Source organism: Botrytis cinerea, chromosome 11, assembly GCF_000143535.2.
Source record: "Botrytis cinerea B05.10 chromosome 11, complete sequence".
NCBI classification, from domain to species: domain Eukaryota; kingdom Fungi; phylum Ascomycota; class Leotiomycetes; order Helotiales; family Sclerotiniaceae; genus Botrytis; species Botrytis cinerea.
The window spans coordinates 773,086-789,309 of NC_037320.1; the positions used below are offsets into that span (position 1 = coordinate 773,086).

Below are 16,224 nucleotides of genomic sequence, written 5' to 3' on the forward strand. Positions count from 1 at the left end.
TTTTGCTGGTACAGGGACATCTATTAGTCTGATTTACAATCTGATCTGGAGGGTGTTAATATATCCTGAATTTCTAGAACCTCTATGGAATGAGATTGGCCTGTCTCTTTGGCAAAATGAAGGATGGCGCGACAAGAAGATGCTTAATCCTCTTGAAAATTTGGACAGTTTCATTTGGGGAAAGTCTCAGAAACAATCCTGCAGCCTGTTTTTCGGAGCATTGCACGGCAATGGAAACACTTACGTTTCCGGGTGGCTTTACCTTAAAGCCATGTTAGTCGGACAGTATTTCCAACCGTCTTCACTAACATGGATCTCGATGACTATAAAAATGCGTCTATCTTCAATGCCTTTAGATTTACCGGGCTGGAGTTCTCAACAAGGAAAAGAGAAAAAAGTTCATGCATCTGCAGTAAATTAAAACCTTTTTTCGTAAGTTTGTCACTTCCTTCAAAATCCGATGCATGTATGAATTATTATCTGACTCTTGGTTTATAGGCGAGGATATGGAAAACAATCACGCCCAGGAAGTTCCTTCGCAGTTCATCTTGTAAAGCTCGTTTTTGGTCGGCTGATCTTCGAGTATGATATTGGTTGGGCGTCAGAAATTAGACAGCCACCCAAAGGAATGACAATTGAAGGTACGTTTTTGGAAAACATGGATGCAAACGTTGGAGTGCGAAGTCGTCGTGCGAAGTCATTATGATCCTGGAAGCCGAGAAGTATAGAATAATATGATCAATAGCCGGCTCAAATCGTGGTCTAAGATATCATGGCCAAGTCGGGACTCCTGTCAAGAAAATTGGGAGCATAATTTGGTGATTGGAGAGATGAAGCTAAACGGAGTTCGAGCAAAAATAATGTACCAGTGGTCTAAAAAATTATTATGATGACACACAGTATATGTCCTGATTCCCTATAAGCTTCAGCTTGGCAATATTTCTGCTTCCCGCTTGAAGCTCAAGCTATCTCAACACAATTCTCAAACTCCTTGACACCCCATCTAAATCCTTGTTCCCATTCCCATAAGAACTCTCCTCGCTCTCCAGACTCTATCATCCGCTTTTTGATCCAAATTTCCAGAGATCCGAGTTTATCTGCACCGCCTTGTTCTCCCCTCGAACCAAAAAATGCCTTTGCGTCCTCCCATCCAATGTCCCACCCCTTTTCATACAAGTCATGTCGGAACTCTTTTCCAGGATCTTCATGCGTCCAGTAATCTATATGGTCCTTCACCATCTTCTGCATAAGTTCATTCTTCTGCTCCGATGCCTTTCTCGATTTCTCCCTAATCTCTTTAGCGGACCAGCCCATATAAGCTGGAGCAACGATATTCCCCTTCTTAACCTGTTCCACAAACCCCCATCCACCTCCATCCATCCACTCCATTTTCCATGTCCAGAAATAACTTCCCGCACTACACCCCTCAGTCCATTTGTTGCATTGATGTCGTCCGAAGTCTCGAGTCAATTCTTCTTTCATACTAGGTGGAGATTTTGCCCAGCTTTTCTCGTCAAGAACGCAGCTGTATTCGCCAATCACAATTTGCGTTTCTCCACCAGACGAGATATGTGTAGCACTCGGGCTACAATTGGGGAGTTCACCTAGCTCATTGGGGATTTGACGGACCAGCTCTTGGGCGCTTTGTGAGCGATGCTTCTCTGCAAACGTATAGTATTTGTGTGTGTCGATGACGACAGGGTTGCTGGGAACCTTTCCAGATCTCCAGTCTCGTTCTTTGGTCCACTTCAAGGCGGAAGAGAGATCCCATGCATCGCTTATATAGATGGGCACTTCAGAGTCGACTTCGGAGATAGATTGAATGACAGAGGTGTAGAAATCATACATCCCTTTTTTCCCGGCATCCCAGCATGCTTCGTTACAGAGCTGAATACCGATTACCCCATCCAATCCCTTACATTCTTTTGCAATGAACAAAAGCGCCTTTTTCGCGAGCTCGAGATTTTTCTTGGAACTCCAAAGTTCTGCTTTCCCGGTACTAGATCCCGAATGCATGTCTGTGTTTGCACCTCCAGGTAGAGCGTGGAGGTCCACCAGGACTCCCACTCCAAGTGCGCGAGCCCGAGTGATGAATTCTTTGACTATCGTCCAGGAATTTTGATAGACGTCTTTGGCACTCTCAAAAGGTGTACCGACACAGAATTCTGGCCCGAGTGTAAAATACCCGACTGGTAATCGGATACTAGTTCCTTTTGCCGATTTGGCCAACCATCCGAAAGCTTGATCGGTAACCGCATTTTTCCAATGTCCCTCCCATTTTTGACGGGTAGCTTCCACGCCATTATTTTTAACAGAGGAAGTTACAGCATCGAGCTCCGAAGATGCTCCTCCTACAAATTTAGGGAAGAGCCAAGGTTCGAGAACAAAAATGGAACCAAGATTGACACCAAAGTGGTAACGGTAGCGTAGAATTTCACGGAGAGTGGGCTGAGAGATGGTGGAAGGACGAGATTGATGAATATTATGAACGGGGCGAGAAGAATCCAAGGGGGAAGTCTGAGAAGAGGAGGAGCCAGAGCGTATGTGGTCTTTGGCTTTTTGAACGAGTTTCTTCATCTTCAATCGAATCTTTCTTGCGCGAGTGCTAAGTTCGGTCATTTTCGCAAGCCTGAAGAGACATCATCTTTTATCGTCAAGAGAATATATACCTACATCATCAAAAAAGCAAGTTTTGTTGAGATCTACGAGACGATCGACATTGCTTTTATTAGGTATGCAAATTTGAGTCTTTTGCGGCAGTTGTGTCTGTTGGTAGAGTGGAAGCCAATCATTTCGATGATCTGAGACAGGGAGGCTCTACGTGGCCGAAAGAAACAGGCGGTATCTGTTCCTGAATCATAGATTCATTTCAGATAAGATGTCAAATCCCGAAACAAGCAGACAAAGATCCAAAAATTCGCTCTTTCGAAAACAATTTTTGATTATCTTCATCATACAGCGAACCCACAAAATATAAATATAAATTCCGTCTAGAGGCTGGCTGGTCAATTCCCGCCTATCATTTCGGCTAGGTAAGCACGGTAAACACGGTAAACACGGTAAAGTGATCGGAAGTGGGGGTCCGAGCCGGGTGAGTGTCCATCTCGTCTATCCTAGTCTCACAAAGTCACATGCAGTTTTCCTTTCTCAAACCTCGAGATATTTCAATGCACGAATACAACTCAAGCGATGCTGTTGAGAAGAATTCCAGCATCAAGGAGGCTGTTGTCCTCCACATCAACAACAATGACCAAATCCAGGTTTATAAAAGCTAGCGCTTGCCCAATACATACGTCACGTGCGAGGCACCAAACACAACGAAGCTGTTGTCGAAGAAAGATCCAAAAAGTCACTATCTTCCAAGCTAGCTTTTATAGGCCTTTCTGCTACTATGTTTGCTTTCCAGATGGATGCAACGTCTCTTGGAATTGCCCTTCCAGCAAGTCCTTCCAGACCGGGGAGTTCCACTCCCGGTGAGCTTGAGGCTACTCCACACGTGTTCCACGCACAAACCAGCGACCGGTACCGAGCACGTGCCGTTTTACCTAAATCTTAACCTGAGCCCTTTGCTCATCCCACGTTCCGTCAACACGCAATTTCAGTGGTCCGTATAATCTGAGCAACATCAATAAAAGCCTCATAACCAATCGAATGAAGCACGCGACATTTATATCGTCCATGAGGGGCGTGAAATTCGCGATTGATCTTCGATAAAGTTGCGCAAAGATATGAGATGGTTTCCGATATCAGTTCTAGCTGCCGGAAGTGCAAGTCTTTGGACTTATTCAAAAATATAATGTAGGTTATGTTACAACGAGATCAAATACCTTCAGTCTTCCTCTCTTTCCTTCATTATTTTCTCAATCTCTTGATTTCTCCAAAGTTGCGCGAGGCTATTTTGTGTTTCCTGACATTTGACTCCCATCAAGGTCCTCACAAAGCCCCTCCTTCCCAAGAGCTCACATTTTGCCATATTTCAGTCATTTCTCATACTTTTCTTGAAATTATTTACCTCAATTTGAGTCAACAAGGTCAATTTTGTCGTAATACGCGGTAGGACCTTCTCTATTGAGCACAAGACCAAGTCAAGTTACCTAAATACCTCACTTTATAATGCCTCGCCCAACTCATCCTCCCACCCCGGCTTCGTCAACAGAAATCAAGGGGAAAGATGGTTCAAATTACTCTTCATTACAGATGTCATTTGAACTTCCTCCTCCTGCTGTAGCAGGAGTGGAATCTCGCCCAACCAGTTCCTCTACCCAATCATCATCTGCCTCCTCATATCAACCCGCTTCCCCAATCTCCCCGGCCATTCCTGCTAGTGAAGCTGTTAAGCTTCGTCGAAGACCGGCTACACAAACCACTAAAAAAGACTCCTTCGCACTACCGCCTCCGCCTACTCGATCCCGAAAGATTATACAAATGAAACCTCGAGGGCAAAGTGATGAGATAATGAGCATGCCAGCAGAGAATACGAAGTCGGGTGGGAAACCTACCTCAAATACGCCCAAGAAGAAGCAACCCTCCTCAACAAGTGTGGCTGGCCGGAAGATTGCAAGGAAAACTGCACACAGCTTGATTGAGCGTCGTAGGAGATCAAAGATGAATGAGGAATTTGGTGTATTGAAAGACATGATACCAGCTTGCACGGGAGAGATGCATAAGTTAGCAATTTTGCAAGTGAGTAATAGATCAAATATCCATCCCATCGATTTTCATATGCTAACATCTGATAGGCATCTATCGATTACGTGAGATATCTCGAAGATTGTGTTTCCAAGCTGAAGGCCGAGAATTCTCGAGGTAACTTCTCTACAAGCACCGGAGAATTTACATTACCGCCCTCAGCACATCGCGGGAGCTACGATCCATCACGACATGGATATTGCACACGTGAATCAGAAGAAGATATAGAAATGGGTGGCTCAGAAAATTCCTCTACCAATTATCCCACACCTACACCCCCATCTCAGCAAACATCGCCAGCCATGCTCCCGCAAGATTCCCGTCACAGACAGGATTCATATTCCTCGTACTCAGCAGATTCTCGTCACTACAGCATCAGTACCTCGTCGACCACATCTCCAGCTCTAGACGCCTCAGTCTACGATTATGCTCGGAGTATTGCTTCGGTGAGCTCGGCACTCACAAGTCCTGCTCTCATACCGCAAAGAGATCAAAGGGACATCGATGAGGAAGCGAGCGCGGCGTTATTAATGCTCAACTCGGATCGTAGAGGGACGAGTTTTAGTGGAGTTCGAGGAATGAGTGTTAAGGATCTACTAAGTTCTTGAGCGACACGGGATCGGGATGGATTATCACTTCTATTTCTTTTTGTCAAAGGGGAGTTCTGGAGATGGATGACAATAGATTATTGAATCTACAAGGCGGCTGGTTGGGTGTTTGAAAATTCTAATTTTTGGTTGGAGCTTGTGTTGGAATAAAATCAGGCATTATGTATGTTGCTCTGAAATTAGGGTTTCTGTCGGTTTTCAATAGCAACGAAGAAATGGCATAATGAAGCTTTGAAATTGACTGGCAACGGTGTGATGGCAAGATGCCTGTGAAAAGATATGATTTGCTTACTCATCGCTGTTCCACTCGAGGATAAAGAATTTTTCGGAATAATACAAGTGTTGAATCTCTGATTATAATGAAGATATTCAGCTATCCTCGGCTGAAGTATTGAAAGTAATTCTATGAGAGGTTTGTTCCAACAAAATCTCTCTCATAGCTCTTAAAGACTAATATAATGACATGAGTAAAGAATACATTTCCTATGCAAGTGTTTTAAGACCAACTACTTACTTATCTTGGGTCACAATGAAGGCATACATAAGTTGCAACGTTAATCTGAGCACCAGGAGTTGGAGATGGAGATGCAGTTGAAGATGAGTGAAATGTGATACTTCAATCATGCTGTGATGAATAATGAGTGTTATGAGGAGGAAATGAAATGTGTATGGCGATGGAAAGTGGGTGTGTAAACCAATGGGACACTTCTCAACTTGGGAAATTTTCAACAATTTCGATCTTTAATTGTTTGATATCAAAATCTATCTTTTCATTATTTAATCTTTAATCAATTATTGTAAGAATCCAAAAAAATGCACGAATCGATATCTCAAGGGATTTTTCCAGGCCCATTCTTATAGTGTCCCGTCAGTCCGTACAGCCACTGGTGGAACTCACCAAGAAGAATCCAAAACAGATAATCATCAAGCTTGTGAATTAGATATTAAGCAAGGACATATATAAATATCCTTTGTATCTCCATCTAGTATGCTCTTAGAAGATGATATAAAATAGAGTTGTACAACAACGGCAAAGGGTATCTCGTGCTAACTCTGGAATATGAAGCAAAAATCGCCCCCAGAAAAAAAAATGGTATCGTAACTTCGCGCATAAATTCGTCTCGTCATCCTCGATTATCGTCTCCACTCGTCGTTCTTACTCGTCGTCTAGTATACTACTAGCTACTCTTCCAAAAACTGGGACTTCGCATCGGTCTAGAGTATCCGCTGTTTTGGGAAGATTAGAGGTGTAAAGTTGGAAAGGAAGCATGTTTACCGATATAGATAAGACAAAGAGAGAGAGAGAGAGAGAGCTGAGGAGTTAGAGAGGAACATGGAAAAACTTACCATCTAGATATGCTCTCCTGGTTAGCCATACTATCAAACTGATGTCTCCTAGGAGCAATAACCATGACATAGACGGGCCTAAGTCTAACATCAATACCAACGCTCAAACCATAGGGTTTTGATTTATCTATCGAGAAATTCTTGCGTGTCTCAGAACAGACGAGGGAGGACTTACTCCAGGAGAACATCAAATGTACGACAAACATGGCCGTAAACAGTAAAGCAGATTGCCAAGCGTGAAACCTATCACCATTGTTCAGCAGTGTCTCATGCAATCCACCACATTGTCTGTCCATAGGAGATTCGTATCTTATAACTAACCTCACATAATCACTCTTCCTCTCCAGAACCAAGAGCAACACACCCCCAGCAGGCGGCAAAAGCAGATAAGCCAAACAAGCCTCATAATCCAACCTCAATGGAAGACTAGTTTCAAACTCATGTAAACCGTCTCTACTCCCCCCACCATACCCCGCACCTCCACTTACACTTCCCCCAACATTGTATCCCCCTCCAACCCTCCCGCTCTCCACATCCTGATACCCATTTCCAGTATTCACCGTCGGGAAGTATCCATCTCTCTCTCGTTCTCTCTGCGCCCATGGATTCGGAGTGGTACTTGGAGCAAAATTTCCATTTTTCGCCGCTGCATTACTAGTACTCTGCAAGAATGCCGGACTGCGAACTCCGGGGCTAAAGGATCTACGAATAGGTGAGATACTCTGACGAGGGGAAGAGGTCGAGGTACGCGGTGGAGGAGAGAGAGCGCGAGTTTCTTCTGGAGAAGCTTGGTAAGGTGCAAAATCCATCTTGGAACGAAGAATAGGTATGAGGATATGAGTGGGTTGTAGGTAGGGTTTGAGTGTTAGACGGCAGATGTATCTTCGAACGGACTTTATAATCAACAGAACAACAAATCATAAAATCATGAGGAATTCGATTGTTGAAACGAAAAAGTCTCGGTTTTCTTTTTCATAAGGGTTTGTTGAAGAATCCCCATGACATGAGATGTTTGTTTTATCGCGATAAACGCTCTCGACGCTTTACGACATTATTATTATTCGATAGCGGATCATTGACTGTTATCAGTGGAGGCCTGAGGCATATGTGCATATCTAGCGCTGCTCGTAGGAAGAAAAGTAGGCCAGAGTTGACTACTAGTAGATATCCATCACAGTGGCTTCCGTGGCGGAGTCAAAATATCACGCCAGCGGGTCCACCTATTCAGTAATAAGAGCGGAGAATTTTGGAGCCCCGCCCGGAATTATTATTGGAAATTGGAATGGTCTAATTGAGCAGCATCGTCAATTACTCTATTAAGAATTTCCAAACTCATATTACACGACCAACGAAGGCCTAATCTGTGTGCTAAAACTGAAGCTCGACAGTCTATTCGATCATGCACCCATTTTGGACCAGGCCATTTAAATGCATCATCATAAGTTTGAAAGGACAATACCAAGGATCAATGTACACGTTTAGTCCAACAATTGGCTTGACAGATCATATGATAGGTAGATTTCAGATGTTCAAGACTACCAAGCCCAACAGTTGGCCCCGACTGATCATCACCATTTTGATAATCAGTCGAGTCTGACATTTGGCATTGGCATTGGCATTGGCATTGACATTGCAGAATAACCTCTTCAAATTATCATGCTAGTATGCGATGTTTTCCACATGTCGCTTACGATATCGGTATATATCATAATCCAATGCTGCCCGTGACAATGGTAAATCGAGCCTTCAAAATATCCTTCCACTTATATGCACGCACCCTTATATCCAAAATCATATCCTCAATCCCTAACACCATGCTCCGGATACCTGCTCTCTTTTCGTCGTAGGAAATAAACTCTTCTTGATATGTTCAATTGCGCTCGGAGATTCATGAAATGTTGGCTAAATAGTCGGGGTTTCGTGATTCATCTAAACTCCACTGCCTGGAAGCACCCCCTATCCTCGACATGTTTCAACTCTAGTTGTTGAAATCTATCTATCGTATCAGCATCGTGTCCCAGTTCAAAGTTGACAATTTACAACGGCCTTCAAGACTTACTTCTCGCTCTTTGCGTGAAAATATATTCCGCTAACACTCCCCTCAACTTGATTAAAGCAAATATAATAGAATCCTTCAAAACTTGCACCGCTAATTGTCCTAACACGATGATCAGGAACTAGAAAGTGTTCCTTCCATCTCATAAAAATATTCTCTCGTTGTGCTAGATTTGGTATATGGCAGTTTCCTTTCTTCGCAGATTTCTGAAAAGGACGGAAGGATTGAAACTTTGCCCAGTGTGTTAAGTCGACTTTATCTGTAGATCCCCAATCTTCGTGTTGGGTAAAGAATGAATACTTTGATCCAATGATTTCACCCTCGAAATAGGTCGTAAGGGTAGGATGGTCTTCGGTCAGGCCTGTTGATGGAGTATTCGGTTAGTATGAAGATTCTAGTACCATATTGAACACCCGCATACCTTGAATGCGTAAATATCCACATAAAAATGATTCTCTCATGTCGACATGTTTAATTTCGACCTGTACGTCATAGACCTGCCGTTCTGATTGTTGTGTGCCATGAAATTTGCTACCCGGTCGTAATTTGGAAGATGGTGAAGATGGTAACAACTGCATTTTGTCAGTATGTTTGAAGGAATCAGCACGAGGTTAATTGTTCCTACTCTAACGTTCGAAAAGTCGTAACCTAAGGATGGCGACGCAATTCGTGGATTAGTGGCGGTATGCATTTCAGCCTCATCCTGTTTATCTCCTTCCGCACTGACAGGGGATAACATATCGGGTCCATTTGTTTCTTCATCGATATCCATGCTCTTGGTGTTTCGCAGGTGAGTTTGAGAAGTCGGTGTCATGTCAACTCTCCGTAAATCATGCGGTGGAGGTGTAGGTTGTTGTGTAGCTCTTGAATCTAGAATCGGAGAATCGAGTGTATCTTCCATCTCTGGTATGCTCCAAGTAGACCTGTCATCTTCAGGGGGGCACGATGTGTGCGATATCGTAGCTCCAACTCTGGACTCGTTATTTGAAGAAGGGGTGGGCATTGAATCGCGCCGGCAGCAGCCAAGCTTGTCAAAGAGAAATTAATGATACAGTTGAAGTATTAAAACTATAATGCGGTGACGATAAGATTAAATGAATAGAACCGATGTGATTAAATGGAAAAAATGTCTTGAAATTGTTGAGAAGATGAGATGATGAAGAGATGAGAAGACGAAAAGATGTTCACATATGATAAAGGCAATCCAACTCTAGCACGGTCATTGGCGCACAAGGCTAATAAAGGCTCAAATGTGACTTGAGTACTATAGACTATGCCCCATGAGGCTTAGCTTCAGATTTCCGCTTTTCCCCGCAAGTAAATCCCAAAAAAGAACAAAATTGATTAATTACGAGCAATGATGGACTTTACATGTCATTCCCTTGCCATTTTTATCCTGCTGGCGATCCTCTACTTGGTCTTCTGGAGCAGCTGGAGCAACTGGAGCACTTCCATCGACCATCTTATGATTCGGACTTTGGGGCTCGTTACCCAAGGACTTCTTCTATCGCGTTGTCATTGTAGACCTGCCAGTGTCACTCCGGAAAGAAGGAACCTGTCTGATTGAACTCTGCAGAATGCCCACATAGCATTAGCATGTACCGTGGATGAAGTGGTCTCTCATGAATCGGTGATAACTCGGTACCTTCCAATGAAGATGTAGTTCACATGTGTTCGCAAGTATGCACAGCCCAAAGGAGCGAAAAAAGAAGTCAACGGTACCATTAGTGATTCGACAGCACATCTGAAAGTACTAGTTTGGATGATGAATACCGGATTACTTGTACCGGGATTCGACCCAATCCTCAATTCACCCTCCAATACAGGATTCGGGTGCGTGACGAATTGCAGGCGCATGCATCTGATGGGGGTGGGTTTATCTTGCGGGGCTTGCTTCCTAGGTCGCGAGAGAAGTGTTGCTTTGGAGATTGGATGAAGTTGCTTGTCAGGCAAAGACTTCGGCAAAGATGTTCATGCATGCAGTGATGCCAGGAATAGTCAAACTTAATGTATGATACGTCTTGTAATAATTCCGATGCAAGTTAACTTGGCAAATCTGATAAGTAGCATGCAATGTACGGGATGAACAGCATAGTAAACGATATAATTTTGAGTACTATATTGGATCAATTTCAAAGACGCAAACCGACCCTCGGGAGTTCGATCATCTCCCTGGTTTATACCACTCTTCCGCTTCTCGTCCTAGACCTGATAGATGAACAGTCTCCCTGATTTAGAAATTAAAAATGGTGTTCTGGTATGTGATCTGTCGCAGGAGTCGTACATGGCTACCTCATCCAAGTTTAACTTGATGAAGCAGAAGGAATCGTGTGTCGATATCCAACTTGGTCAGTTTTGACTAATCAGGCACAACAGCACTGTCATATCATGATATTTGAGAGTTTGACCAAGACTGAGTCGATTTTTGTATCATTAGCAGTGTAGACAAATAAGTGGCTTTTCCTCTATTGGTATCCATTTGTCTTGCAAATAACTCAACGCCTAACTCCTTCATCCCCTGGATTTTTTCCAGAATCAAATCTTTAAATAGGCTTGATCTTGAAGTGCAATGCTATCAATGAGAATACCAGTGCTTTGAGATCCTGTACAAGATAGTAGAATACCCGAAGGCCTTCAGGGTCTTGAGATTCTGTGACATCAACGAGAGATCCGATTTTGGCAGTCTAGTTTTGATTAGTGACATAATTTCGCGCCCGAGAAACCCATGCATACCTCAAAGGAGATAACCTCGCTGCCTATCTTGATTTCCAATTCTTGACGCCCATCTTTGTTCTTCTGAGGCCATTTGCTATCATCCTCCCTATTTCGATATAAGCTACGCGTGCCACGATATCTGAACTTGAGAAGCTTACTTCATGATCTCACTAGTTTTGATAATCCTCTTGATTTCCTCAACCAGCAAGGAGCTAATGTTCACTATGAACAATAAAGTCAGTTCAAGAGACATCCCTAGAGTATTATGTACCACATACTTTCTTTGCGAATCAAGGAATCGTTTCGATAATTGGAATTGTTGGCATAACGTGCGGATGCGCTTCTCCCGTCTCCTAGGACTCGAAAGTCGAATTCTGGGTCCATTGTTAATACTTGCGCAAATTGTGAGCAACTTCTCAACACTCACCGAGAAATTCGTGTCCATGCCGACCTTGGTGACCAGAACTATTGAGATAAATTAGCAAATTCATGCTGAAGGATTGATAGAAGCTCACTAGTAGCGAATATAAAAGGGTTCGTTGAGGGTAGACATAATGACGGAGACTTTTACTTCTGTCTGTTGTTGATTTGATGGAGAAGGCTGAAGCTTTTGATAGCTTTCTGAGACTCGGTCATGAATTTAGCTTAAGGCTAGAATTTGGCGGGGATATCATTTTGTGCCTGACAATCTAAGGCTGAAACAGGCCACGCTAAGTCTTTCGAACACAGCACCCAGAAAGCTGGACACAGTCGTGATAATATTCCCAAGAACACGCATGTTCGATGCGTAACTCCCAACCCATTATCTTAAATTCCTATTAATTCTACTACCAATTCCTCCTTTCTGAGATTTCTCCAACTCTCAATCTGCCACAAAGCATCGAAAACCCTCGAATCCAGAAATCCACCCTTAATACACAGTCAAGCACGAAATAAACACCTTCCAGCTCTGCAGTTACAAATATAGCCAATATGGCGACCTTCTTAGAACAGTCGTACAGCTTGGTACATCAGGACAATGCAGCAGATGTACCTTCAATGTCAGATTTGAGGACGCAGTTGGAGAAAGGGACAGATGAGAGTAAAGTCGAAACTATGAAGCGCATTCTCACAGTTATGCTGAATGGAGATCCGATGCCTCAATTACTCATGCATATCATTCGATTTGTTATGCCTTCGAAGTATAAGCCATTGAAGAAGCTTCTTTACTTTTACTACGAAATATGCCCAAAGTTGGATGCCAGTGGGAAACTCAAGCAGGAAATGATCTTGGTTTGGTAAGACTAGTTTGAGCTGCGAAGCTTATGATACCTGTATTGACATGTGCCGCAGCAATGGTATAAGAAATGATCTCCAACATCCCAACGAATATATCAGAGGAAACACATTGCGATTCTTGTGTAAGCTCCGCGAATCAGAACTTATCGAACCTTGTCTCGCCCCAACTAAAGCATGCCTTGAGCACCGTCATGCATACGTCCGTAAGAACGCAGTTTTTGCTGTGGCTTCTATCTTCCAACACTCTGAGAGTTTGATCCCAGATGCCCCTGAATTGATAGCCGCATTTCTGGAGACAGAGAGTGATCATACCTGCAAGCGCAATGCTTTCGCTGCATTGGTTAGCATCAGCCACGACAAAGCTTTGGCATATCTCAGTAGTGTCTTTGATGGCATTCCAAATGCAGACGAGCTGCTACAACTTGTGGAGCTGGAGTTCATAAGAAAGGATGCGGTTCAGAATTCACAGAACAAGGTATTTTCCACGACTATGGAACCAAACATTGCTAACATTTATAGGCACGATATTTACGACTCATCTTCGACCTTTTGGAAGCCGGCGCTTCTACCGTCGTTTATGAAGCTGCTTCATCTCTCACAGCATTGACTAATAACCCGGTAGCGGTGAAGGCGGCAGCCTCGAAGTTTATTGAACTTAGTATCAAGGAGGCCGACAACAATGTTAAATTAATTGTGCTCGATAAGGTGGACTTGTTAAGACAGAAGAATGAGGGAGTTCTGGACGATTTAACCATGGAGATTCTGCGCGTTTTATCAAGCACCGACATCGATGTACGAAAGAAGGCTTTGGATCTAGCTTTGGAGATGGTTTCTAGCAAGAATGTCGAGGATGTTGTCCTACTCTTGAAGAAGGAGTTGTCGAAGACTGTCGACCAGGAATACGAGAAGAATGCCGAATACCGACAGCTTCTGATTCACTCCATACATCAATGCGCAATTAAATTCTCAGAAGTCGCTGAAAGCGTTGTTGATCTCCTCATGGACTTCATCGCCGATTTCAATAACACATCAGCCGTTGATGTTATTTCCTTTGTTAAGGAGGTGGTCGAGAAATTCCCCAAACTTCGACCATCCATAGTTGAGCGTTTAGTGTCAACTTTAAGCGAGGTTCGGGCCGGAAAAGTTTACAGGGGAGCTCTCTGGATCGTTGGAGAATACTCTCTAGAGGCCAATGATATTAGAGATGCTTGGAGGCGTATAAGAGCTAGCTTGGGCGAAATTCCTATCTTAGCTTCTGAACAACGTCTCCTCGATGAAGCAACGGATGGGCAAGAGCCAAAAGAGCCAGAACAGACCAACGGACATTCCAAAGCAGCCCCAACAGGCTCAAGGAGAGTCCTTGCAGATGGTACCTATGCCACTGAAAGCGCTCTCACAAGTCAATCTGCTGTTACAGCCAAATTGGAGGCTGTCAAAGCTGCTCAAAAACCACCTCTTCGTCAACTTATCCTCGACGGAGATTATTATCTAGCTTCTGTTCTTTCTTCTACCCTTACAAAACTTGTCATGCGCCACTCTGAAATCTCATCTGATACTGCCAGGACTAATGCCTTACGCGCTGAGGCCATGTTGATCATGATTTCAATCATTCGTGTAGGACAATCGCAATTTGTCAAAGCACCAATTGACGAGGACTCAGTGGACAGAATTATGTCTTGTGTTAGATCACTTGCCGAGGTAGCCCAGAATAAGCAACTCGAAAGCGCGTTCTTACAGGACACCAGAAAAGCATTCCGAGACATGGTTCAAGTAGAGGAGAAGAAGCGAGCAGCTAAGGAAGCAGTAGAGAAAGCTAAATCCGCTGTTCAAGTTGATGATGTAGTCTCCATCAGACAGCTTGCAAAGAAGAACACGATAGATGGTGCAGATGAGATTGAACTAGACCTTGAAAAGGCGACTGGAGGAGATTCCTCAGTGGAAGATCTTTCATCAAAACTTAGCCGAGTCGTGCAACTAACTGGTTTCTCTGATCCGGTCTATGCTGAGGCATACGTTACAGTACATCAATTTGATATCGTTCTAGATGTTCTTCTAGTAAACCAAACAACAGAGACTCTTCAGAATTTGTCTGTCGAATTTGCAACACTTGGAGATCTCAAGGTTGTAGAGAAGCCAACTACTCAAAATCTTGGCCCACACGATTTCCAAAACGTACAAGCTACCATCAAGGTTTCCTCGACAGACACTGGAGTAATCTTTGGAAATGTCATTTATGATGGCGCAAGCTCAACCGAGAATAATGTGGTCATCTTGAACGATGTGCATGTCGATATCATGGATTACATCCAACCTGCTGTATGCACAGAAACTCAATTCCGCACAATGTGGACAGAATTTGAGTGGGAGAACAAGGTCAACATCAATTCGAAGGCCAAGACATTACGTGATTTCTTAGATCAACTCATGGCTTGCACAAATATGAATTGCTTGACTCCTGAGGCTTCATTGAAGGGCGATTGTCAATTTTTGAGTGCCAATCTTTACGCACGAAGTGTTTTCGGTAAGTTCCAAATTTTTTGCCACCAAGTGTGAGCACTTACTAACAACATTCTAGGGGAGGACGCTCTTGCTAATCTCAGCATTGAGAAAGAAGGTGAGGATGGACCAGTCACTGGATTTGTTCGTATCAGAAGCAGGTCTCAAGGTTTAGCACTCAGCTTGGGGTCATTAAAGGGGTTAAATAAGGTTGTAGAGGTCGCATAAGGAGGTGAAAAATGATGACGAAATCTGTATCATCAGTCTATTGCGTCCGGATTAATGGACGTCGGGGAACAATTACAACTGCTAATAAGATGAAGATGAAGATGAAGAGGAAAATAGGAAGGCACTGGAAGGCTGAAGCAGGCTCAACTAAAGGCGTCAATCTAGTTCAAGTCGTGTTGTGTTACATGAAAGCCTGCCTTTTATTTTGGTCGTTGAAATGATGATGATTGGGGAATTTTGCGCAAAAAAAGCACAAACAGGAGTTTTATCTAGAACCAGAGAGGCATTACTCGATTAGCATAAAATATTTTGAATTCTCCCATTATTGAAGCTCCATTACTCGCTTGTACATAATACCTAGCTACTGCCCACCTCTAACATGTGAGACCCGCCTCTATGCTAAGCATCCTCAGCTCCTGTTGGCACGCGAGACGAGAGGCAAACTTAAGACTTTTGGGTTCTGCACCTTGTCAGAACTCAATTTTAGTCTTCGAGGGATTTTTGTACCAATTGAATGGACACACACACAAGAATGCAATTGCAACGATAGCCATTCACGTAACGGGTAGCACCCACATACTCTGTCTGACCAGGTAGATAGAAGCAATATAAAAACCGACCTTATAACGTACCACCCCTCATCCTCATGGTATAACAGAAATTCGAACACTCCGTGCATTGCGAGTACTGAAAAAGGGAACCCATGACTGGGCTGAATGATCGGAACTTTGGAAGTTTGTGTTCCGTGCATCTATCTTGTTTTGAAGCTCGGCATCTCTGGAACTTGTGACGGGCCCCTTGCCTTTG

At 43.5% G+C, this 16,224-nt stretch overlaps 6 protein-coding genes across 9 annotated transcripts; 2 read left to right on the forward strand and 4 right to left on the reverse strand.

The window, feature by feature from the left end:
* Positions 1-66: 66 nt before the first annotated feature.
* BCIN_11g02280 (hypothetical protein) lies at positions 67-2,953 on the reverse strand. The gene has a single exon (XM_001550357.2). It carries the CDS (start codon positions 2,617-2,619, stop codon positions 961-963), a length of 1,659 nt encoding a protein of 552 aa, XP_001550407.1. The 5' UTR covers positions 2,620-2,953; the 3' UTR covers positions 67-960.
* A 917-nt stretch (positions 2,954-3,870) lies between these two features.
* BCIN_11g02290 (hypothetical protein) lies at positions 3,871-5,544 on the forward strand. The gene is made up of 2 exons (XM_001550358.2): positions 3,871-4,683; positions 4,740-5,544. Exons 1-2 carry the CDS (start codon positions 4,114-4,116, stop codon positions 5,295-5,297), a joined length of 1,128 nt encoding a protein of 375 aa, XP_001550408.1. The 5' UTR covers positions 3,871-4,113; the 3' UTR covers positions 5,298-5,544.
* A 641-nt stretch (positions 5,545-6,185) lies between these two features.
* On the reverse strand, positions 6,186-7,642 carry BCIN_11g02300 (hypothetical protein). 4 transcript variants are annotated; one of them, XM_024695887.1, is made up of 4 exons: positions 6,966-7,642; positions 6,820-6,887; positions 6,645-6,722; positions 6,186-6,524 (listed from the first exon to the last, which is right to left on the reverse strand). In XM_024695887.1, the coding sequence occupies exons 1-4, from the start codon at positions 7,451-7,453 to the stop codon at positions 6,454-6,456; spliced, it is 705 nt and encodes a 234-aa protein (XP_024551690.1). In that variant the 5' UTR covers positions 7,454-7,642; the 3' UTR covers positions 6,186-6,453. The 4 variants fall into 4 exon arrangements, with proteins under 4 accessions (XP_024551690.1, XP_024551691.1, XP_024551689.1 ...); XM_024695890.1 differs by having other exon boundaries at positions 6,186-6,722; XM_024695889.1 differs by having other exon boundaries at positions 6,645-6,887.
* Positions 7,643-8,301: 659 nt separating this feature from the next.
* Positions 8,302-9,672, reverse strand: BCIN_11g02310 (hypothetical protein). Its single transcript, XM_001550360.2, has 4 exons — positions 9,326-9,672; positions 9,122-9,272; positions 8,704-9,061; positions 8,302-8,636 (listed from the first exon to the last, which is right to left on the reverse strand). The coding sequence occupies exons 1-4, from the start codon at positions 9,599-9,601 to the stop codon at positions 8,570-8,572; spliced, it is 852 nt and encodes a 283-aa protein (XP_001550410.1). The 5' UTR covers positions 9,602-9,672; the 3' UTR covers positions 8,302-8,569.
* Positions 9,673-11,056: 1,384 nt separating this feature from the next.
* On the reverse strand, positions 11,057-11,989 carry BCIN_11g02320 (hypothetical protein). Its single transcript, XM_024695891.1, has 6 exons — positions 11,931-11,989; positions 11,843-11,880; positions 11,694-11,789; positions 11,574-11,637; positions 11,434-11,521; positions 11,057-11,384 (listed from the first exon to the last, which is right to left on the reverse strand). The coding sequence occupies exons 1-6, from the start codon at positions 11,966-11,968 to the stop codon at positions 11,244-11,246; spliced, it is 465 nt and encodes a 154-aa protein (XP_024551693.1). The 5' UTR covers positions 11,969-11,989; the 3' UTR covers positions 11,057-11,243.
* Positions 11,990-12,263: 274 nt separating this feature from the next.
* Bcsec26 lies at positions 12,264-15,717 on the forward strand. Its single transcript, XM_024695892.1, has 4 exons — positions 12,264-12,692; positions 12,748-13,168; positions 13,213-15,214; positions 15,269-15,717. The coding sequence occupies exons 1-4, from the start codon at positions 12,388-12,390 to the stop codon at positions 15,415-15,417; spliced, it is 2,877 nt and encodes a 958-aa protein (XP_024551694.1). The 5' UTR covers positions 12,264-12,387; the 3' UTR covers positions 15,418-15,717.
* Positions 15,718-16,224: the final 507 nt, after the last annotated feature.